This window comes from Salvelinus fontinalis, chromosome 11, assembly GCF_029448725.1.
Source record: "Salvelinus fontinalis isolate EN_2023a chromosome 11, ASM2944872v1, whole genome shotgun sequence".
In the NCBI taxonomy this organism is placed as follows: domain Eukaryota; kingdom Metazoa; phylum Chordata; class Actinopteri; order Salmoniformes; family Salmonidae; genus Salvelinus; species Salvelinus fontinalis.
Window position 1 is genome coordinate 5,187,684 of NC_074675.1, and position 25,000 is coordinate 5,212,683.

At 44.0% G+C, this 25,000-nt stretch overlaps 3 protein-coding genes across 3 annotated transcripts in view; all 3 read left to right on the forward strand.

Moving 5' to 3' along the window:
• The window catches only part of LOC129864907 (dual specificity tyrosine-phosphorylation-regulated kinase 2), a 501,483-nt gene that overhangs the window by 158,538 nt on the left and 317,945 nt on the right, over positions 1-25,000 (forward strand). The window lies entirely within an intron of this gene.
• LOC129864911 (interferon gamma 1-like) lies at positions 1,910-8,052 on the forward strand. The gene is made up of 4 exons (XM_055937225.1): positions 1,910-2,350; positions 3,867-3,926; positions 4,202-4,405; positions 7,773-8,052. The coding sequence occupies exons 1-4, from the start codon at positions 2,222-2,224 to the stop codon at positions 7,920-7,922; spliced, it is 543 nt and encodes a 180-aa protein (XP_055793200.1). The 5' UTR covers positions 1,910-2,221; the 3' UTR covers positions 7,923-8,052.
• Positions 16,074-20,784, forward strand: LOC129864910 (interferon gamma 1-like). The gene is made up of 4 exons (XM_055937224.1): positions 16,074-16,336; positions 17,705-17,764; positions 18,048-18,251; positions 20,390-20,784. The coding sequence occupies exons 1-4, from the start codon at positions 16,208-16,210 to the stop codon at positions 20,537-20,539; spliced, it is 543 nt and encodes a 180-aa protein (XP_055793199.1). The 5' UTR covers positions 16,074-16,207; the 3' UTR covers positions 20,540-20,784.

Sequence of the window (25,000 nt, forward strand, 5' to 3'; positions counted from 1 at the left end):
GTCATTAATTCGGTGTTGTCCCGGGGTTCTGGAATTGTAAAGGTGAGATCATTCATTCGGTCTTGTCCCGGGGTTCTGGAACTGTAAAGGTGAGGTCATTCATTCGGTGTTGTCCCGGGGTTCTGGAATTGTAAAGGTGAGGTCATTCATTCGGTCTTGTCCCGGGATTCTGGAACTGTAAAGGTGAGGTCATTCATTCGGTGTTGTCCCGGGGTTCTGGAATTGTAAAGGTGAGGTCATTCATTCGGTTTTGTCCCGGGGTTCTGGAACTATGACGGTGAGGTCATTCATTCAGTGTTGTCCCGGGGTTCTGGAACTATAAAGGTGAGATCATTCATTCGGTGTTGTCCCGGGGTTCTGGAATTGTAAAGGTGAGGTCATTCATTCGGTGTTGTCCCGGGGTTCTGGAACTGTAAAGGTGAGATCATTAATTCGGTCTTGTCCCGGGGTTCTGGAATTGTAAAGGTGAGGTCATTCATTCGGTGTTGTCCCGGGGTTCTGGAACTATGACGGTGAGGTCATTCATTCGGTGTTGTCCCGGGGTTCTGGAATTGTAAAGGTGAGATCATTCATTCGGTGTTGTCCCGGGGTTCTGGAACTATGACGGTGAGGTCATTCATTCGGTGTTGTCCCGGGGTTCTGGAACTATGACGGTGAGGTCATTCATTCGGTGTTGTCCCGGGGTTCTGGAATTGTAAAGGTGAGATCATTCATTCGGTCTTGTCCCGGGGTTCTGGAACTGTAAAGGTGAGGTCATTCATTCGGTGTTGTCCCGGGGTTCTGGAACTGTAAAGGTGAGGTCATTCATTCGGTCTTGTCCCGGGGTTCTGGAACTGTAAAGGTGAGGTCATTCATTCGGTGTTGTCCCGGGGTTCTGGAACTATGACGGTGAGATCATTCATTCGGTGGTGTCGCAGGATGGGTGTCTTGTAGGAACCTTTATTTCAGATCCCACCATTCCGTTTTGTCACCTGACGTGTTATGGGGTTGCGCGGCCGACCTACGCTGAAACCCCAACCTGTCATCCTTTCTGAGGTGACAGAGTGACACCCACAACCCTAACCATTTCTCTCTCATGGAAACTGACAAGCATCTATGCACTAGCAACTAGCAACTAGCCTGAATAAGCAAAAGTGGTTCATGAAATTAAACAATTTTCAATAGATAGTTAAATATAACCACATTCTATCAACATCAATATTTGTCTGAATGTAATGCCGCTGACCCCCCTTTGAAAAAGCCTGGGTGTCAATGAAAGATAGCATCAGCATCTATCTGTACTAGCATCAGCATCTACCTGTACTAGCATTAGGACTAACTAACTAACAACTAGCAACTATCATCTACTGTAGCAACACAGAAGTCAACAGACAGGGCTCTGTCCTCTATCAACACAGAAGTCAACAGACAGGGCTCTGTACTCTAGCAACACAGAAGTCAACAGACAGGGCTCTGTCCTCTATCAACACAGAAGTCAACAGACAGGGCTCTGTCCTCTAACAACACAGAAGTCAACAGACAGGGCTCTGTCCTCTAACAACACAGAAGTCAACAGACAGGGCTCTGTTCTCTAGCAACACAGAAGTCAACAGACAGGGCTCTGTTCTCTAGCAACACAGAAGTCAACAGACAGGGCTCTGTCCTCTAACAACACAGAAGTCAACAGACAGGGCTCTGTCCTCTATCAACACAGAAGTCAACTGACAGGGCTCTGTCCTCTAACAACACAGAAGTCAACAGACAGGGCTCTGTCCTCTATCAACACAGAAGTCAACAGACAGGGCTCTGTCTTCTATCAACACAGAAGTCAACAGACATGCATACCAACCTGAACTTAATTGCATCACCAAAGAACTTCCCCAGAATGTGTCAAAAGTCCCTGTTTCCTAGGGATTCCAACCCAAGACCCCATGCTCTGCTGCAAAGAAAGGGTGTTCAGTGGCCGTGTGTTGGTGTGTGATTTAAAGGAAACCTCGCTCAGTGAGAGAACCCACAACCTCACACCTCTATCGTTTCAACTCTCTTTCTGCCTCAACTATAAATACTTGTCTGTCTTAGCCTCAGCATCAGTCAGACAGACACAGAAGAACAAGACTTGGGTAGTGTCAGATACAAGGCGGTCTCGTTAAGTCAACTCAAGTCAAGGCCTTTGACTGAAGTTTCCGTACACCGATTGAGGACTATTGAGCTTTGAGGGATCTTCAGCGTGAGGTTGAGGACCATGGATGTGTTATCAAGGGCTGTGATGTGTTTCTGCTTGATGGGCTGGATGACTTTAGGATGGAGTAATGCTGCTCAGTACACATCAAATACCATGAAGAGCAACATAGACAAACTGAAAGGCCACTATGTAAGTATCATACACATTATTAACTGGGGAAACAGGGGTTTCTCCTGACAGACAGACAGACAGACAGACAGACAGACAGACAGACAGACAGACAGACAGACAGACGAACAGACAGACAGACAGACAGACAGACAGACAGACAGACGGACGAACAGACAGACAGACAGACAGACAGACAGACAGACGGACGAACAGACAGACAGACAGACAGACAGACATACAGACAGACAGACAGACAGACAGACGGACGAACAGACACACAGACAGACAGACAGACAGACAGACAGACAGACAGACACGACAGCTAATTGGCCTCTACTGGCTGTGTTTGCGTCAGCAAACTTTAGATTCCTGCTTCCTAATGGGAGACCAACAGTAGGACAGAACAGGGAGATCTCCTTCCTAATGGGAGACCAACAGTAGGACAGAACAGGGAGATCTCCTTCCTAATGGGAGGCCAACAGTAGGACAGAACAGGGAGATCTCCTTCCTAATGGGAGGCCAACAGTAGGACAGAACAGGGAGATCTCCTTCCTAATGGGAGGCCAACAGTAGGACAGAACAGGGAGATCTCCTTCCTAATGGGAGGCCAACAGTAGGACAGAACAGGGAGATCTCCTTCCTAATGGGAGGCCAACAGTAGGACAGAACAGGGAGATCTCCTTCCTAATGGGAGGCCAACAGTAGGACAGAACAGGGAGATCTCCTTCCTAATGGGAGGCCAACAGTAGGACAGAACAGGGAGATCTCCTTCCTAATGGGAGGCCAACAGTAGGACAGAACAGGGAGATCTCCTTCCTAATGGGAGACCAACAGTAGGACAGAACAGGGAGATCTCCTTCCTAATGGGAGGCCAACAGTAGGACAGAACAGGGAGATCTCCTTCCTAATGGGAGGCCAACAGTAGGACAGAACAGGGAGATCTCCTTCCTAATGGGAGACCAACAGTAGGACAGAACAGGGAGATCTCCTTCCTAATGGGAGGCCAACAGTAGGACAGAACAGGGAGATCTCCTTCCTAATGGGAGGCCAACAGTAGGACAGAACAGGGAGATCTCCTTCCTAATGGGAGGCCAACAGTAGGACAGAACAGGGAGAACATTGGATGTTGATGAGTTAGAGATCAAATGTTTGACTAAAACCAAGAGGAGTTCCACACTTCCTGCCCAAGCAGGAAAGACTTGTCAGTGAGATTGAAATGAAACAGAAAATGATGACATCATCATAACAGTGCATATCCAGGTAGGCCCATAGACACCTGGCTCAAACACTTCCATCTGAGGTGAGCTTTAGCTTAGATGTAGCTTGGAGTTTGCACTTTTGGGACTACTCTATTGTTGCCATTGTACCGGACAAACTAAATGATGTATTTTAAGTTATTTGACGTATTTAGCCCAGGTCTGACAGACACTATACTTGTGATTAGGGGTAGAAGAGCCCACTATACACAATAAACAGCACTAAGTTGAAGGAGAAAAGCAACACCACTGATTGTCATCATGTCTTGCTCTTTCAGACGATCTCCAAGGACCAGCTGTTCAACGGGAACCCTGTTTTCCCCAAGGACACGTTTGAGGTCAGATATATAGTTACACATTGTTATCCCCTTCAGGCTAACATCACCAATGTGGAACTACAGCTTACCCTTGGACTAGGCTGGACACAAAACTACCTTTCAAGATATTAAAAGTATTCTCCTTCCTTCCTTCCTTCCTTCCTTCCTTCCTTCCTTCCTTCCTTCCTTCCTTCCTTCCTTCCTTCCTTCCTTCCTTCCTTCCTTCCTTCCTTCCCTCCCTCCCTCCCTCCTTCCTTCCCTCCTTCCCTCCCTCCCTCCCTCCCTCCCTCCCTCAGGACAGTGAGCGGAGGGTGCTGATGAGTGTGGTTCTGGACGTGTATCTGAGTATCTTCAGCCAGATGCTGAACCAGACGGGGGACCAGGAAGTGAGGGACAGTCTGAATTATGTCAAGGGGAAAATTCAGCATCTCCAGAAACACTATTTCCTGGGGAGGATACCTGAGCTGAGGACACACCTGCAGAATCTGTGGGCCGTCAAGGTGAGCTTCCCTCCATGAAGCAGAACACAGATCTGGTGTCGTCTACTTTCACATGGTCATCGCTTCATATTTTAGCAGATGAAGCCACATAGCAATGACATGAACTTATTTTTGTTACAAATGAAATTAAGGATATGTCAATTAGAATGAAACATCCCATGGACTATGCAACATTTAAATCATCAGCTTTCTGGATTAATTATCCTCAAGCACTGTGCTACCATCATCATGACTGTAGTATAGTCTACTGTATAGACACCATCATCATGACTGTAGTATAGTCTACTGTATAGACACCATCATCATGACTGTAGTATAGTCTACTGTATAGACACCATCATCATGACTGTAGTATAGTCTACTGTATAAACACCATCATCATGACTGTAGTATAGTCTACTGTATAGACACCATCATCATGACTGTAGTATAGTCTACTGTATAGACACCATCATCATGACTGTAGTATAGTCTACTGTATAAACACCATCATCATGACTGTAGTATAGTCTACTGTATAGACACCATCATCATGACTGTATAAACACCATCATCATGACTGTAGTATAGTCTACTGTATAGACACCATCATCATGACTGTAGTATAGTCTACTGTATAGACACCATCATCATGACTGTAGTATAGTCTACTGTATAGACACCATCATCATGACTGTAGTATAGTCTACTGTATAGACACCATCATCATGACTGTAGTATAGTCTACTGTATAAACACCATCATCATGACTGTAGTATAGTCTACTGTATAGACACCATCATCATGACTGTAGTATAGTCTACTGTATAGACACCATCATCATGACTGTAGTATAGTCTACTGTATAAACACCATCATCATGACTGTAGTATAGTCTACTGTATAGACACCATCATCATGACTGTAGTATAGTCTACTGTATAGACACCATCATCATGACTGTAGTATAGTCTACTGTATAGACACCATCATCATGACTGTATAGACACCATCATCATGACTGTAGTATAGTCTACTGTATAGACACCATCATCATGACTGTAGTATAGTCTACTGTATAGACACCATCATCATGACTGTAGTATAGTCTACTGTATAGACACCATCATCATGACTGTAGTATAGTCTAGTGTATAAACACCATCATCATGACTGTAGTATAGTCTACTGTATAGACACCATCATCATGACTGTAGTATAGTCTACTGTATAGACACCATCATCATGACTGTAGTATAGTCTACTGTATAGACACCATCATCATGACTGTAGTATAGTCTACTGTATAGACACCATCATCATGACTGTAGTATAGTCTACTGTATAAACACCATCATCATGACTGTAGTATAGTCTACTGTATAGACACCATCATCATGACTGTAGTATAGTCTACTGTATAAACACCATCATCATGACTGTAGTATAGTCTACTGTATAAACACCATCATCATGACTGTAGTATAGTCTACTGTATAGACACCATCATCATGACTGTAGTATAATCTACTGTATAGACACCATCATCATGACTGTAGTATAGTCTACTGTATAGACACCATCATCATGACTGTAGTATAGTCTACTGTATAGACACCATCATCATGACTGTATAGACACCATCATCATGACTGTAGTATAGTCTACTGTATAGACACCATCATCATGACTGTAGTATAGTCTACTGTATAGACACCATCATCATGACTGTAGTATAGTCTACTGTATAGACACCATCATCATGACTGTAGTATAGTCTACTGTATAAACACCATCATCATGACTGTAGTATAGTCTACTGTATAGACACCATCATCATGACTGTATAGACACCATCATCATGACTGTAGTATAGTCTACTGTATAGACACCATCATCATGACTGTAGTATAGTCTACTGTATAGACACCATCATCATGACTGTAGTATAGTCTACTGTATAAACACCATCATCATGACTGTAGTATAGTCTACTGTATAAACACCATCATCATGACTGTAGTATAGTCTACTGTATAGACACCATCATCATGACTGTAGTATAGTCTACTGTATAGACACCATCATCATGACTGTAGTATAGTCTACTGTATAGACACCATCATCATGACTGTAGTATAGTCTACTGTATAGACACCATCATCATGACTGTAGTATAGTCTACTGTATAGACACCATCATCATGACTGTAGTATAGTCTACTGTATAGACACCATCATCATGACTGTAGTATAGTCTACTGTATAAACACCATCATCATGACTGTAGTATAGTCTACTGTATAGACACCATCATCATGACTGTAGTATAGTCTACTGTATAACACCATCATCATGACTGTAGTATAGTCTACTGTATAGACACCATCATCATGACTGTAGTATAGTCTACTGTATAGACACCATCATCATGACTGTAGTATAGTCTACTGTATAGACACCATCATCATGACTGTAGTATAGTCTACTGTATAGACACCATCATCATGACTGTAGTATAGTCTACTGTATAGACACCATCATCATGACTGTAGTATAGTCTACTGTATAGACACCATCATCATGACTGTAGTATAGTCTACTGTATAGACACCATCATCATGACTGTAGTATAGTCTACTGTATAGACACCATCATCATGACTGTAGTATAGTCTACTGTATAGACACCATCATCATGACTGTAGTATAGTCTACTGTATAAACACCATCATCATGACTGTAGTATAGTCTACTGTATAGACACCATCATCATGACTGTAGTATAGTCTACTGTATAGACACCATCATCATGACTGTATAGACACCATCATCATGACTGTAGTATAGTCTACTGTATAGACACCATCATCATGACTGTATAAACACCATCATCATGACTGTAGTATAGTCTACTGTATAGACACCATCATCATGACTGTAGTATAGTCTACTGTATAGACACCATCATCATGACTGTAGTATAGTCTACTGTATAGACACCATCATCATGACTGTAGTATAGTCTACTGTATAGACACCATCATCATGACTGTAGTATAGTCTACTGTATAGACACCATCATCATGACTGTAGTATAGTCTACTGTATAGACACCATCATCATGACTGTAGTATAGTCTACTGTATAGACACCATCATCATGACTGTAGTATAGTCTACTGTATAAACACCATCATCATGACTGTAGTATAGTCTACTGTATAGACACCATCATCATGACTGTAGTATAGTCTACTGTATAGACACCATCCTCATGACACCTGATGAACTGATAACCTGATAGTTAAAGCTTGTATCTTCTATCTCAGACCAGTGATACCTGATGAACTGATAACCTGATAGTTAATGCTTGTATCTTCTATCTCAGACCAGTGACCCCACAGTCCAGGGGAAGGCTCTGTCCCAGTTCATTACCATCTACGAGAAAGCCTCCAAACTGGCCCTGAAGTTCCATCTGAAGAAGGACAATCGCAGGAAGAGACGGCAAGCCCAGAGGCTCAAATCAAGCATCATGTAGATGACCAACCGTGTCTAGTGTGAAGGCTAGGTGTAGGGGGAAGTTACCCCTAGATACTGATCCTGGGTCAGTTTATAATTTCCCCCTCTAACGGTGAAGGTTAGGTGTAGGGGGAAGTTACCCCTAGATACTGATCCTGGGTCAGTTTATCATTTCCCCCTCTAACGGTGAAGGTTAGGTGTAGGGGGAAGTTACCCCTAGATACTGATCCTGGGTCAGTTTATAATTTCCCCCTCTAACGGCGGTTAGGATTGGGGGAGGGGCAGCTGATCCTAGATCTGTACCTCGGGGAAACTTCCCCCCGGAGACACAATGGAGATACATTTTGAAGTTACATATTTCCTTGATACAAAACTCTATTTATTTTGTTAAGTTATTTCATCTATTATTAATTTATTTAATCTATTATTACGTTATTTCATCTATTATTAAATTACTTATCATTGTCAAAAGAGTATTTATTTTTCATGAATCAAAAGGAATCTATTTTGTTAATTAATATTTATTATTTATTATATAGAAAATGCTTTTCTCTTGGAATATAAAGAGTTATTTCTTGCAGTTGAAGATCTGTAAGTTCTATGAGTGAATAAAGTGACATTAAGAAAACAATTCTGATGGCTGATGTGACCTATCCACACACACACACACACGCACGCACACACACACGCACGCAAACACACGCACACACACACGCACACACACAGGCACGCACACACACACACACGCACACACGCACACACACACACTCACGCACGCACGCACGTACGCACACTCACACACGCTCACGCACACACACTCACGCACGCACGCACTCACTCACGCACACACACACACACACTCACGCACGCATTCACTCACGCACACACACACACGCACGCACGCACGCACGCACCCACACTCACACGCACTCACTCACGCACTCACACACTCACGCAGTTTTATTTCCCTGATGTGAATTGAATTGTGCTCAGTCACATTATTTCCGATTGCGGTTCTGGAACTGTAAAGGTGAGGTCATTCATTCGATGTTGTCCCGGGGTTCTGGAACTATGACGGTGAGATCATTAATTCGGTGTTGTCCCGGGGTTCTGGAACTATGACGGTGAGATCATTAATTCGGTGTTGTCCCGGGGTTCTGGAACTGTAAAGACGAGGTCATTCATTCGGTGGTGTCGCAGGATGACTGTGTTATAGGAACCTTTATTTTAGATCCCACCATTCCGTTTTGTCACCTGACGTGTTATGGGGTTGCGCGGCCGACCTACGCTGAAACCCCAACCTGTCATCCTTTCTGAGGTGACAGAGTGACACCCACAACTCTAACCATTTCTCTCTCATGGAAACTGACAAGCATCTATGCATTAGCAACTAGCAACTAGCCTGAATAAGCAAAAGTGGTTCTTGAAAATAAACCATTTTCAATAGATAGTTAAATCAAACCACATTCTTTCAACATCAATATTTGTCTGAATGTAATGCCGCTGTCCCCCCTTTGAAAGAGCCTGGGTGTCAATGAAAGATAGCATTAGCATCTATCTGTACTAGCATCAGCATCTATCTGTACTAGCATCAGCATCTATCTGTACTAGCATTAGCATCTACCAGTACTAGCATTAGCAACTAGCAACTAGCATCTAGCAACACATAAGTCTTCTAAGAAATCCTCTATGACAGTGTTACTCATAAGTGACATGACAGCCCAAGCCCCTTCCTGTTTCACACCACATAGGGCCCCGTCTCTTCTGAGTGCTGATACAGGATGCGTCTCAAATTACACCCTATTCCCTATTTAGTGCACTACCTGGTCAAAAGTAGTACACTAAATAGGGAATAGGGTGCCATTTTAGGAAGCTAGCACACTGACTGGGGTGAGAGGGAGAGACGAGAGAGAGAGAGAGAGAGAGAGAGAGAGAGAGAGAGAGAGAGAGAGAGAGAGAAGAGAGAGAGAGAAACAGAGAGAGACAGTGAGATACATGGAGAGAGAGAAACAGAGAGAGTGAGTTAAGGAGAGAGAGACAGAGAGAGAGAGAGAGAGAGAGAGAGAGAAACAGAGAGAGATAGAGAGAGAGAGACAGTGAGATACAGGGAGAGAGAGAAACAGAGAGATAGAGAGAGATAGAGAGAGACAGAGAGAGATAGAGAGAGAGAAACAGAGAGAGTGAGATAGAGAGGGAGAGAGAGACAGAGAGAGACAGTGAGATAGAGAGGGAGAGAGAGACAGAGAGAGATAGAGAGAGAGAGAGACAGTGAGATACAGGGAGAGAGAGAAACAGAGAGAGTGAGATAGAGAGGGAGAGAGAGACAGAGAGAGAGAGTGAGATAGAGAGGGAGGGAGAGAGAGACAGAGAGAAAGAGAGAGAGAGAGAAACAGAGAGTGAGATAGAGAGGGAGAGAGAGACAGAGAGAGAGTGAGATAGAGAGGGAGGGAGAGAGAGACAGAGAGAGAGAGAGAGAGAGAGAGAGAGAGAGAGAGAGAGAGAGAGAGAGAGAGAGAGAGAGAGAGAGAAACAGAGAGAGTGAGAGAGAGAGACAGAGAGAGAGAGAGAGAAACAGAGAGAGGGAGAGAGAGAGACAGAGAGAGAGAGAGAGACAGAGAGAGAGAAACAGAGAGAGTGAGAGAAAGAGACAGAGAGAGAGAGAGAGACAGAGAGAGAGAGAGAGAGAGAGAGAGAGAGACAGGGAGAGATCAAATATACAGACAACAAATTCCAATTGGCTATATTAAAACTCTTTAACATCGTCCTTAGCTCTGGCATCTTCCCCAATATTTGGAACCAAGGACTGATCACCCCAATCCACAAAAGTGGAGACAAATTTGACCCCAATAACTACCGTGGAATATGCGTCAACAGTAACCTTGGGAAAATACTCAATACTATCATTAACAGCAGACTCGTACATTTCCTCAATGAAAACAATGTACTGAGCAAATGTCAAATTGGCTTTTTACCAAATTACCGTACAACAGACCATGTATTCACCCTACACACCCTAATTGACAACCAAACAAACCAAAACAAAGGCAAAGTCTTCTCATGCTTTGTTGATTTCAAAAAAGCCTTTGACTCAATTTGGCATGAGGGTCTGCTATACAAATTGATGGAAAGTGGTGTTGGGGGTAAAACATACGACATCATAAAATCCATGTACACAAACAACAAGTGTGCGGTTAAAATTGGCAAAAAACACACACATTTCTTCACACAGGGTCGTGGGGTGAGACAGGGATGCAGCTTAAGCCCCACCCTCTTCAACATATATATCAACGAATTGGCGCGGGCACTAGAAAAGTCTGCAGCACCCGGTCTCACCCTACTAGAATCCGAAGTCAAATGTCTACTGTTTGCTGATGATCTGGTGCTTCTGTCACCAACCAAGGAGGGCCTACAGCAGCACCTAGATCTTCTGCACAGATTCTGTCAGACCTGGGCCCTGACAGTAAATCTCAGTAAGACCAAAATAATGGTGTTGCAAAACAGGTCCAGTCGCCAGGACCACAAATTCCATCTAGACACCGTTGCCCTAGAGCACACAAAAAACTATACATACCTCGGCCTAAACATCAGCACCACAGGTAGCTTCCACAGAGCTGTGAACGATCTGAGAGACAAGGCAAGAAGGGCATTCTATGCCATCAAAAGGAACATAATTTCAACATACCAATTAGGATCTGGCTAAAAATACTTGAATCAGTCATAGAGCCCATTGCCCTTTATGGTTGTGAGGTCTGGGGTCCGCTCACCAACCAAGATTTCACAAAATGGGACAAACACCAAATTGAGACTCTGCATGCAGAATTCTGCAAAAATATCCTCCGTGTACAACGTAGAACACCAAATAATGCATGCAGAGCAGAATTAGGTCGATACCCACTAATTATCAAAATCCAGAAAAGAGCCGTTAAATTCTACAACCACCTAAAAGGAAGCGATTCCCAAACCTTCCATAACAAAGCCATCACCTACAGAGAGATGAACCTGGAGAAGAGTCCCCTAAGCAAGCTGGTCCTAGGGCTCTGTTCACAAACACAAACACACCCCACAGAGCCCCAGGACAACAGCACAATTAGACCCAACCAAATCATGAGAAAACAAAAAGATAATTACTTGACACATTGGAAAGAATTAACAAAAAAACAGAGCAAACTAGAATGCTATTTGGCCCTAAACAGAGAGTATACAGTGGCAGAATACCTGACCACTGTGACTGACCCAAACTTAAGGAAAGCTTTGACTATGTACAGACTCAGTGAGCATAGCCTTGCTATTGAGAAAGGCCGCCGTAGGCAGACATGGCTCTCAAGAGAAGACAGGCTATGTGCTCACTGCCCACAAAATGAGGTGGAAACTGAGCTGCACTTCCTAACCTCCTGCCCAATGTATGACCATATTGGAGAGACATATTTCCCTCAGATTACACAGATCCACAAAGAATTCGAAAACAAATCCAATTTTGATAAACTCCCATATCTACTGGGTGAAATTCCACAGTGTGCCATCACAGCAGCAAGATTTGTGACCTGTTGCCACCAGAAAAGGTCAACCAGTGAAGAACAAACACCATTGTAAATACAACCCATATTTATGTTTATTTATTTTAACTTGTGTGCTTTAACCATTTCTACATTGTTACAACACTGCATATATATAATATGACATTTGTAATGTCTTTATTGTTTTGAAACTTCTGTATGTGTAATGTTTACTGTTCATTTTTATTGTTTATTTGACTTTTGTATATTATCTACCTCACTTGCTTTGGCAATGTTAACACATGTTTCCCATGCCAATAAAGCCCCTTGAATTGAATTGAATTGAATTGAGAGTAAGAGAGAGAGACAGAGAGAGAGAGACAGCGAGAGAGAGAGACATTCTCCACTGCTCTGTTTTCTGTGCCTCTGTAATGCCAGCAGACACAATGAATGAACTTTGGCCTAGATAGCAATAAATACCAAGAAAAAGTAGATTTTCTTTCCCCATTCATAATAAATAAAGTGGTAAAATATGAACGATATATAAACTATAGTTGATGATAATAAAATAGATAGGATATAGCTGGTTTACAGTCAATGCAAATCCTGCTCTGAATGAATGACGTTTTCTTGGGAATATTGATGAATATTCTTTAAATATTGAAACGTCTATGTGCATTTTACATCATATGTATGTACACTATATATACAAAAGTATGTGGACATCTTTTCAAATTAGTGGATTCGGCTATTTCAGCCACACCAGTTGCTGACAGGTGTATAAAATCTAGCACACAGCCATGTGATCTCCATTGACAAACATTTGTAGTAGAATGGCCTTACTGAAGAGCTCAGTGACTTTCAACATGGCACCATCATAGGATGTCAACTTTCCAACAAGTCAGTTCGTCAAATGACTGTCCTGCAAGAGCTGCCCCGGTCAACTGGAAGTGCTGTTGTAGTGAAGTGGAAACGTCTAGGAGCAACAACGGCTAAGCCGCAAAGTGGTAGGCCACACAAGCCCACAGAACAGGACCACCAAGTGCTGAGATGCAACACTCACTACCGAGTTCCAAACTGCTTCTGGGAGCAACGTCAGCACAATAACTTTTTGTCGGGAGCTTCATGAAATGGGTTTCCATGGCCAACCAGCCGCAAACAAGCATAAGATCACCATGCGCAATGCCAAGCGTCGGCTGGAGTGGTGTAAAGCTCGACCACCAGTGGAAACACGTTCTCTGGAGTGATGAATCATGCTTCACCATCTGGCAGTCTGACGGACGAATTTGAGTTTGGCGGATGCCAGGAGAACGCTACCGGTCTGAATGCATAGTGCCAACTGTAAAGTTTGGTGGAGGAGGGATAATGGTCTGGGCTTGTTTTTCATGGTTCGGGCCCCTTGTGAAGGGAAATATTAACGCTACAATGACAGTCTAGACGATTCTGTGCTTTCCTGTTTCAGCAAGACAATGCCTCCGTGCACAAAGCGAGCTCCATACAGAAATGGTTTTGTGTCGAGATTGGTGTGGAAGAACTCGACTGGCCTGCACAGAGCCCTGACCTCAACCCCCTCGAATACCTTTGGGATGAATTGGAACGCCGACTGCGAGCCAGGCCTAATTGGCCCAACATCAGTGCTTGATCTCACTAATGCTCTTGTGGCTGAATGGAAGAAAGTCCCTGCAGCAATGTTTCAACATCTAGTGGAAAGCCTTCCCAGAAGAGTTATAGCAGCAACTCCATATTAATGCCCATGATTTTGGAATGAGATGTTGGACGAGCAGGTGCCCACGTACTGGGGCGGCAGCGTAGCCTAGTGGTTAGAGCGTTGGACTAGTAACCGAAAGGTTGCAAGATCGAATCCCCGAGCTGACAAGGTACAACAAGGCAGTTAACCCACTGTTCCTAGGCCATCATTGAAAATAAGAATTTGTTCTTAACTGACTTTAAATAAACTGACTTTAAATAAATAAAATAAAGTTAAATTAACATACTGTTGGTCATGTAATCTACATGTATTGATAATATCTAATGACTACGTCTTCAGCTGTCTCTCAAACCTATTCAATCACTGACGAAAGAGACACACGCTGTTTACCTACAGAAACGAGGGAAATGGCTCACTATGGGCCCTGGTCTAAAGTAGTGCACTACCCCTATGGGCCCTGGTCTAAAGTAGTGCACTACCCCTATGGGCCCTGGTCTAAAGTAGTGCACTACCCCTATGGGCTCTGGTCTAAAGTAGACAACTACCCCTATGGGCTCTGGTCTAAAGTAGTGCACTACACCTATGGGCCCTAGTCTAAAGTAGTGCACTACCCCTATGGGCCCTGGTCTAAAGTAGTGCACTACCCCTATGGGCCCTGGTCTAAAGTAGTGCACTACCCGTATGGACCCTGGTCTAAAGTAGTGCACTACCCTATGGGCCCTGGTCTAAAGTAGTGCAGTACCCTATGGGCCCTAGTCTAAAGTAGTGCACTACCCTATGGGTCCTGGTCTAAAGTAGTGCACTACCCTATGGGCCCTAGTCTAAAGTAGTGCACTACCCTATGGGTCCTGGTCTAAAGGAGTGCACTAGCCTATGGGTCCTGGTCTAAAGTAGTGCACTACCCTATGGGTCCTGGTCTAAAGTAGTGCACTACCCCTATGGGTCCTGGTCTAAAGTAGTGCACTACACCTATGGGCCCTAGTCTAAAGTAGTGCACTACCCCTATGGGCTCTGGTCTAAAGTAGTGCACTACCCCCATAGGGCTCTGGTCTAAAGTAGTGCACTACCCCTATGGGTCCTGGTCTAAAGTAGTGCACTACCCTATGGGTCCTGGTCTAAAGTAGTGCACTACCCCTATGGGCCCTGGTCTAAAGTAGTGCACTACCCTATGGGTCCTGGTCTAAAGTAGTGCACTACACCTACGGGCCCTGATCTAAAGTAGTGCACTACCCCTATGGGTCCTGGTCTAAAGTAGTGCACTACCCCTATGGGTCCTGGTCTAAAGTAGTGCACTACCCCTATGGGTCCTGGTCTAAAGTAGTGCACTACGTAGGGAATAGGGTGCCATTTGGGAGGCAGCCCTACAATGATGAAAGAGAACTATGCCTACAGAGACCAACAGATTAAATATATCAGTTATTGCATTACCTCATAAGAGTGTTAGTTTGGTGTTAGTTTCAGTATTACATCAGCACATGCATCATTTACTACAAAACCAGTTAGAGGAAACACCACAGTTTCATTAGTTGATCAGCCAGAACCACTAATCACGAACCGCCCGTCATGCCTCTGGTCAACAGTAGTGTTCTATGTAGGGGAATAGTGTGCCGTTTGGGACGTAACAAAGCTCTTCACCTGTTCATTCTAAGATGACTTCAACCCAGACGTCCCCCTCACCACATACCTTCTCCTGATTCTCCTCCTCTTCCCCCTCATCATACCCACATCACCAAAGAACTTCCCCAGAACGTGTCATAACTACCTGTTTCCTAGGGATTCCAACCCAAGACCCCATGCTCTGCTGCAAAGAAAGGTGTTACTGAGCGGCCGTGTGTTGGTGTGTGATTTAAAGGAAACTTCGCTCAGTCAGAGAACCCACAACCTCACACCTCTATCGTTTCTGCCTCTGCCTCAACTATATAAATACCTGCCTGTCTTAGCCTCAGCATCAGTCAGACAGACACAGAAGAACAAGACTTGGGTAGTGTCAGATACAAGGCGGTCTCGTTAAGTCAACTCAAGTCAAGGCCTTTGACTGAAGTTTCCGTACACCGATTGAGGACTATTGAGCTTTGAAGGATCTTCAGCGTGAGGTTGAGGACCATGGATGTGTTATCAAGGGCTGTGATGTGTTTCTGCTTGATGGGCTGGATGACTTTAGGATGGAGTAATGCTGCTCAGTACACATCAAATACCATGAAGAGCAACATAGACAAACTGACAGGCCACTATGTAAGTATCATACACATTATTAACTGGGGAAACAGGGGTTTCTCCTGACAGACAGACAGACAGACAGACAGACAGACGGACGAACAGACAGACAGACAGACAGACAGACAGACAGACGGACGAACAGACAGACAGACAGACAGACAGACAGACAGACAGACAGACGGACGAACAGACACACAGACAGACAGACAGACAGACGGACGAACAGACAGACAGACAGACAGACGGACGAACAGACACACAGACAGACAGACAGACAGACAGACAGACAGACAGACACGACAGCTAATTGGCCTCTACTGGCTGTGTTTGCGTCAGCAAACTTTAGATTCCTGCTTCCTAATGGGAGACCAACAGTAGGACAGAACAGGGAGATCTCCTTCCTAATGGGAGACCAACAGTAGGACAGAACAGGGAGATCTCCTTCCTAATGGGAGGCCAACAGTAGGACAGAACAGGGAGATCTCCTTCCTAATGGGAGGCCAACAGTAGGACAGAACAGGGAGATCTCCTTCCTAATGGGAGGCCAACAGTAGGACAGAACAGGGAGATCTCCTTCCTAATGGGAGGCCAACAGTAGGACAGAACAGGGAGATCTCCTTCCTAATGGGAGGCCAACAGTAGGACAGAACAGGGAGATCTCCTTCCTAATGGGAGGCCAACAGTAGGACAGAACAGGGAGATCTCCTTCCTAATGGGAGGCCAACAGTAGGACAGAACAGGGAGATCTCCTTCCTAATGGGAGGCCAACAGTAGGACAGAACAGGGAGATCTCCTTCCTAATGGGAGGCCAACAGTAGGACAGAACAGGGAGATCTCCTTCCTAATGGGAGGCCAACAGTAGGACAGAACAGGGAGATCTCCTTCCTAATGGGAGACCAACAGTAGGACAGAACAGGGAGATCTCCTTCCTAATGGGAGGCCAACAGTAGGACAGAACAGGGAGAACATTGGATGTTGATGAGTTAGAGATCAAATGTTTGACTAAAACCAAGAGGAGTTCCACACTTCCTGCCCAAGCAGGAAAGACTTGTCAGTGAGATTGAAATGAAACAGAAAATGATGACATCATCATAACAGTGCATATCCAGGTAGGCCCATAGACACCTGGCTCAAACACTTCCATCTGAGGTGAGCTTTAGCTTAGATGTAGCTTGGAGTTTGCACTTTTGGGACTACTCTATTGTTGCCATTGTACCGGACAAACTAAATGATGTATTTGAAGTTATTTGACGTATTTAGCCCAGGTCTGACAGACACTATACTTGTGATTAGGGGTAGAAGAGCCCACTATACACAATAAACAGCACTAAGTTGAAGGAGAAAAGCAACACCACTGATTGTCATCATGTCTTGCTCTTTCAGACGATCTCCAAGGACCAGCTGTTCAACGGGAACCCTGTTTTCCCCAAGGACACGTTTGAGGTCAGATATATAGTTACACATTGTTATCCCCTTCAGGCTAACATCACCAATGTGGAACTACAGCTTACCCTTGGACTAGGCTGGACACAAAACTACCTTTCAAGATATTAAAAGTATTCTCCTTCCTTCCTTCCTTCCTTCCTTCCTTCCTTCCTTCCTTCCTTCCTTCCTTCCTTCCTTCCTTCCTTCCTTCCTTCCTTCCTTCCTTCCTTCCTTCCTTCCCTCCCTCCCTCCCTCCTTCCTTCCCTCCTTCCCTCCCTCCCTCCCTCCCTCCCTCCCTCAGGACAGTGAGCGGAGGGTGCTGATGAGTGTGGTTCTGGACGTGTATCTGAGTATCTTCAGCCAGATGCTGAACCAGACGGGGGACCAGGAAGTGAGGGACAGTCTGAATTATGTCAAGGGGAAAATTCAGCATCTCCAGAAACACTATTTCCTGGGGAGGATACCTGAGCTGAGGACACACCTGCAGAATCTGTGGGCCGTCAAGGTGAGCTTCCCTCCATGAAGCAGAACACAGATCTGGTGTCGTCTACTTTCACATGGTCATCGCTTCATATTTTAGCAGATGAAGCCACATAGCAATGACATGAACTTATTTTTGTTACAAATGAAATTAAGGATATGTCAATTAGAATGAAACATCCCATGGACTATGCAACATTTAAATCATCAGCTTTCTGGATTAATTATCCTCAAGCACTGTGCTACCATCATCATGACTGTAGTATAGTCTACTGTATAGACACCATCATCATTACTGTAGTATAGTCTACTGTATAGACACCATCATCATGACTGTAGTATAGTCTACTGTATAGACACCATCATCATGACTGTAGTATAGTCTACTGTATAGACACCATCATCATGACTGTAGTATAGTCTACTGTATAGACACCATCATCATGACTGTAGTATAGTCTACTGTATAAACACCATCATCATGACTGTAGTATAGTCTACTGTATAGACACCATCATCATGACTGTAGTATAGTCTACTGTATAGACACCATCATCATGACTGTAGTATAGTCTACTGTATAACACCACCATCATGACTGTGTATGTCTACTGTATAGACACCATCATCATTACTGTAGTATAGTCTACTGTATAGACACCATCATCATGACTGTAGTATAGTCTACTGTATAGACACCATCATCATTACTGTAGTATAGTCTACTGTATAGACACCATCATCATGACTGTAGTATAGTCTACTGTATAGACACCATCATCATGACTGTAGTATAGTCTACTGTATAGACACCATCATCATGACTGTAGTATAGTCTACTGTATAGACACCATCATCATGACTGTAGTATAGTCTACTGTATAAACACCATCATCATGACTGTAGTATAGTCTACTGTATAGACACCATCATCATGACTGTAGTATAGTCTACTGTATAAACACCATCATCATGACTGTAGTATAGTCTACTGTATAGACACCATCATCATGACTGTAGTATAGTCTACTGTATAGACACCATCATCATGACTGTAGTATAGTCTACTGTATAAACACCACCATCATGACTGTAGTATAGTCTACTGTATAGACACCATCATCATGACTGTAGTATAGTCTACTGTATAAACACCATCATCATGACTGTAGTATAGTCTACTGTATAGACACCATCATCATGACTGTAGTATAGTCTACTGTATAAACACCATCATCATGACTGTAGTATAGTCTACTGTATAGACACCATCATCATGACTGTAGTATAGTCTACTGTATAGACACCATCATCATGACTGTAGTATAGTCTACTGTATAGACACCATCATCATGACTGTAGTATAGTCTACTGTATAGACACCATCATCATGACTGTAGTATAGTCTACTGTATAGACACCATCATCATGACTGTAGTATAGTCTACTGTATAAACACCATCATCATGACTGTAGTATAGTCTACTGTATAGACACCATCATCATGACTGTAGTATAGTCTACTGTATAAACACCATCATCATGACTGTAGTATAGTCTACTGTATAGACACCATCATCATGACTGTAGTATAGTCTACTGTATAGACACCATCATCATGACTGTAGTATAGTCTACTGTATAAACACCATCATCATGACTGTAGTATAGTCTACTGTATAGACACCATCATCATGACTGTAGTATAGTCTACTGTATAGACACCATCATCATGACTGTAGTATAGTCTACTGTATAGACACCATCATCATGACTGTAGTATAGTCTACTGTATAGACACCATCATCATGACTGTAGTATAGTCTACTGTATAGACACCATCATCATGACTGTAGTATAGTCTACTGTATAGACACCATCATCATGACTGTAGTATAGTCTACTGTATAGACACCATCATCATGACTGTAGTATAGTCTACTGTATAGACACCATCATCATGACTGTAGTATAGTCTACTGTATAGACACCATCATCATGACACCTGATAACCTGATAGTTAATGCTTGTATCTTCTATCTCAGACCAGTGATACCTGATGAACTGATAACCTGATAGTTAATGCTTGTATCTTCTATCTCAGACCAGTGATACCTGATGAACTGATAACCTGATAGTTAATGCTTGTATCTTCTATCTCAGACCAGTGACCCCACAGTCCAGGGGAAGGCTCTGTCCGAGTTGGTTACCATCTACGAGAAAGCCTCCAAACTGGCCACTAAGTTCCAGCTGAAGAAGGACAACCGCAGGAAGAGACGGCAAGCCCAGAGGCTCAAATCAAGCATCATGTAGATGACCAACCGTGTCTAGTGTGAAGGCTAGGTGTAGGGGGAAGATACCCCTAGATACTGATCTTGGGTCAGTTTATCATTTCTCCTCTAATGGTGAAGGTTAGGATTGGGGGAGGGGCAGCTGATCCTAGATCTGTACCTCAGGGAAACTTCCCCCCGGAGACACAGTGGAGATACATATTGAAGTTACATATTACCTTGATACAAAAGGCCTGAACTGGACATCTATTTATAAAATGTATTTATTTAATCTATGAAATGACGCACAATACTCAATGGTATATTATCATTGTTAAGAGTTTTTATTTCTCTTGAATCAATAGATTTAGTTAATTTATATTTATTATTCATTATCTAGATTTTTTTGAATTTTTTTAATAAATAGTTATTTATTGCAGATTATGCTAAATCTGTAAATTCTATGACTGAATAAATGAACACTGAGGAAACAATTCTGATGACTGATATTATCTATCCACACACACACACACACACACACACACACACACACACACACACACACACACACACACACACACACACACACACACACACACACACACACACACACACACACACACACACACACACACACACACACACACACACACACACACACACACACACACACACACACACACGTCTATGTGTGGTGCTGTATGGAAATATCACACATTGGCCGACTGAACTTTTATAATTGTTCTCGTATTGAAACCAAAACACTCCCCTGCATGGGGCCCACACAACGGCTTTGTCCCAAATGGGCGGCCTGGTCAAAGGTAGTGCACTATATAGGGGCTAGGCTGCCATTTGGGATGCCCCCACGCCGTCCTCAGAAACAGGAACAAACACTCCAACCTAAACACTTGAATTATTTAAATTAAATACCTGGGAATACCATGGGAAAAACACACTATTATCCATGGGAGAAACACACTATTATCCATGGGAAAAACACACTATTATCCATGGGAAAAACACACTATTATCCATGGGAGAAACACACTATTATCCATGAGAAAAACACACTATTATCCATGTAAAAAACACACTATCATCCATGGGAGAAACACACTATTATCCATAGGAAAAACAAATGATTATCAATGGGAAAAACATTTTTACCTTTGCCCTACCACTAACACACCTGATTCAACTAAAGGCTTGATTATGAGATGGAAAAAAAGCGCACCTCTTTAGGTCCCCAGAACCCTGGGTTAGGAAACACTGGGTTAGGGTTAGTAAACACTGGGTTAGGGTTAGTAAACACTGGGTTAGTAAACACTGGGTTGGGGTTAGTAAACACTGGGTTGGGGTTAGTAAACACTGGGTTAGTAAACACTGTTTTAAGGTTAGTAAACACTGGGTCAGGGTTAGTAAACACTGGGTTAGGGTTAGTAAACACTGGGTTAGTAAACACTGGGTTAGGGTTAGTAAACACTGGGTTAAGGTTAGTAAACACTGGGTTATGGTTAGTAAACACTGGGTTAGTAAACACTGGGTTAGGGTTAGTAAACACTGGGTTAGTAAACACTGGGTTAGGGTTAGTAAACACTGGGTTAGGGTTAGTAAACACTGGGTTAAGGGTAGTAAACACTGGGTCAGGGTTAGTAAACACTGGGTTAAGGGTAGTAAACACTGGGTCAGGGTTAGTAAACACTGGGTTAGGGTTAGTAAACACTGGGTTAGTAAACACTGGGTTAGGGTTAGTAAACACTGGGTTAAGGTTAGTAAACACTGGGTTAGTAAACACTGGGTTAGGGTTAGTAAACACTGGGTTAGGGTTAGTAAACACTGGGTTAGGGTTAGTAAACACTGGGTTAGTAAACACTGGGTTAGGGTTAGTAAACACTGGGTTAGGGTTAGTAAACACTGGGTTAGTAAACACTGGGTTAGGGTTAGTAAACACTGGGTTAGGGTTAGTAAACACTGGGTTAGGGTTAGTAAACACTGGGTTTGGGTTAGTAAACACTGGGTTAAGGTTAGTAAACACTGGTTTAGGAAACACTGGGTTAAGGTTAGTAAACACTGGTTTAGGAAACACTGGGTTAGTAAACACTGGGTTAAGGTTAGTAAACACTGGTTTAGGAAACACTGGGTTAGTAAACACTGGGTTATTAAACACTGGTTTAGGAAACACTGGGTTAGTAAATACTGGGTTAGTAAACACTGGTTTAGTAAACACTGGGTTAGGGTTAGGAAACACTTGGTCAGGAAACACTGGGTTAGGGTTAGGAAACACTGGGTTAGGGTTAGGAAACACTGGGTCAGGAAACACTGGGTTAGTAAACACTGGGTTAGGGTTAGGAAACACTGGGTTAGGGTTAGGAAACACTGGGTCAGGAAACACTATGTTAGGGTTAGGAAACACTGGGTCAGGAAACACTGCGTAAGCGTTAGGAAACACTGGGTCAGGAAACACTGGGTTAGGGTTAGGAAACACTGGGTCAGGAAACACTGCGTAAGCGTTAGGAAACACTGGGTCAGGAAACACTGGGTTAGGGTTAGGAAACACTGGGTTAGGGTTAGGAAACACTGGGTCAGGGTTAGGAAACACTGGGTCAGGAAACACTGGGTTAGGGTTAGGAAACACTGGGTTAGGGTTAGGAAACACTGGGTTAGTAAACACTGGGTTAGGGTTAGGAAACACTGGGTTAGGAAACACTGGGTTTGTCACACCCTGATCTGTTTCACCTGTCTTGTGCTTGTCTCCACCCCCCTCTAGGTGTCGCCCATTTTCCCCATTATCCCCTGAGCCTTTATACCTGTGTTTTCTGTTTGTCTGTTGCAGTATGTCTTGTCTTGTCAAGCTTACCAATATGTTTTCCCCGTACTCCTGTTATGCTCTTGCACCTGTACCTGCCTGACGCTGCCCTGGATTACTGACCTCTGTCTGCCCTGACCCTAACCCTGCCTGCCGTTCTGTACCTGCCTGACACTGGCCTGGATTACTGACCTCTGTCTGCCCTGACCCTGACCCTGCCTGCCGTTCTGTACCTGCCTGATGCTGGCCTGGATTACTGACCTCTGTCTGCCCTGACCCTGACCCTGCCTGCCGTTCTGTACCTGCCTGATGCTGGCCTGGATTACTGACCTCTGTCTGCCCTGACCCTGACCCTGCCTGCCGTTCTGTACCTGCCTGATGCTGGCCTGGATTACTGACCTCTGTCTGCCCTGACCCTGAGCCTGCCTGCCGTTCTGTACCTGCCTGACACTGCTCTGGATTACTGACCTCTGCCTGCCCTGACCGTAACCCTGTCTGCCGTTCTGTACCTTACTGACTCTGCCAGGATTACTGACCTCTGGCTGCCCTTGACGTTTGTCATGCAGACAGCCCCCCTCCTCCCATATAGACTTCAACAGTGTTTGTCATGCAGACAGACCCCCATCCTCCCATATAGACTTCAACAGTGTTTATCATGCAGACAGCCCCCCTCCTCCCATATAGACATCAACAGTGTTTATCATGCAGACAGCCCCCCTCCTCCCATATAGACTTCAACAGTGTTTATCATAAAGACAGACCCCCTCCTCCCATATAGACTTCAACAGTGTTTATCATGCAGACAGCCCCCCTCCTCCCATATAGACTTCAACAGTGTTTAGCATGCAGACAGCCCCCCTCCTCCCATATAGACTTCAACAGTGTTTGTCCTACAGACAGTCCCCCTCCTCCCGTATAGACTTCAACAGTGTTTATCATGCAGACAGACCCCCTCCTCCCATATAGACTTCAACAGTGTTTGTCATGCAGACAGCCCCCCTCCTCCCATATAGACTTCAACAGTGTTTATCATGCAGACAGTCCCCCTCCTCCCATATAGACTTCAACAGTGTTTATCATGCAGACAGTCCCCCTCCTCCCATATAGACTTCAACAGTGTCATGCAGACAGACCCCATCCTCCCATATAGACTTCAACAGTGTTTATCATGCAGACAGTCCCCCACCTCCCATATAGACTTCAACAGTGTTTATCATGCAGACAGTCCCCCTCCTCCCATATAGACTTCAACAGTGTCATGCAGACAGACCCCATCCTCCCATATAGACTTCAACAGTGTTTATCATGCAGACAGTCCCCCACCTCCCATATAGACTTCAACAGTGTTTATCATGCAGACAGTCCCCCTCCTCCCATATAGACTTCAACAGTGTCATGCAGACAGTCCCCCTCCTCCCATATAGACTTCAACAGTGTCATGCAGACAGTCCCCCTCCTCCCATATAGACTTCAACAGTGTCATGCAGACAGCCCCCCTCCTCCCATATAGACTTCAACAGTGTTTATCATGCAGACAGTCCCCCTCCTCCCATATAGACTTCAACAGTGTTTATCATGCAGACAGTCCCCCTCCTCCCATATAGACTTCAACAGTGTCATGCAGACAGTCCCCCTCCTCCCATATAGACTTCAACAGTGTCATGCAGACAGTCCCCCTCCTCCCATATAGACTTCAAC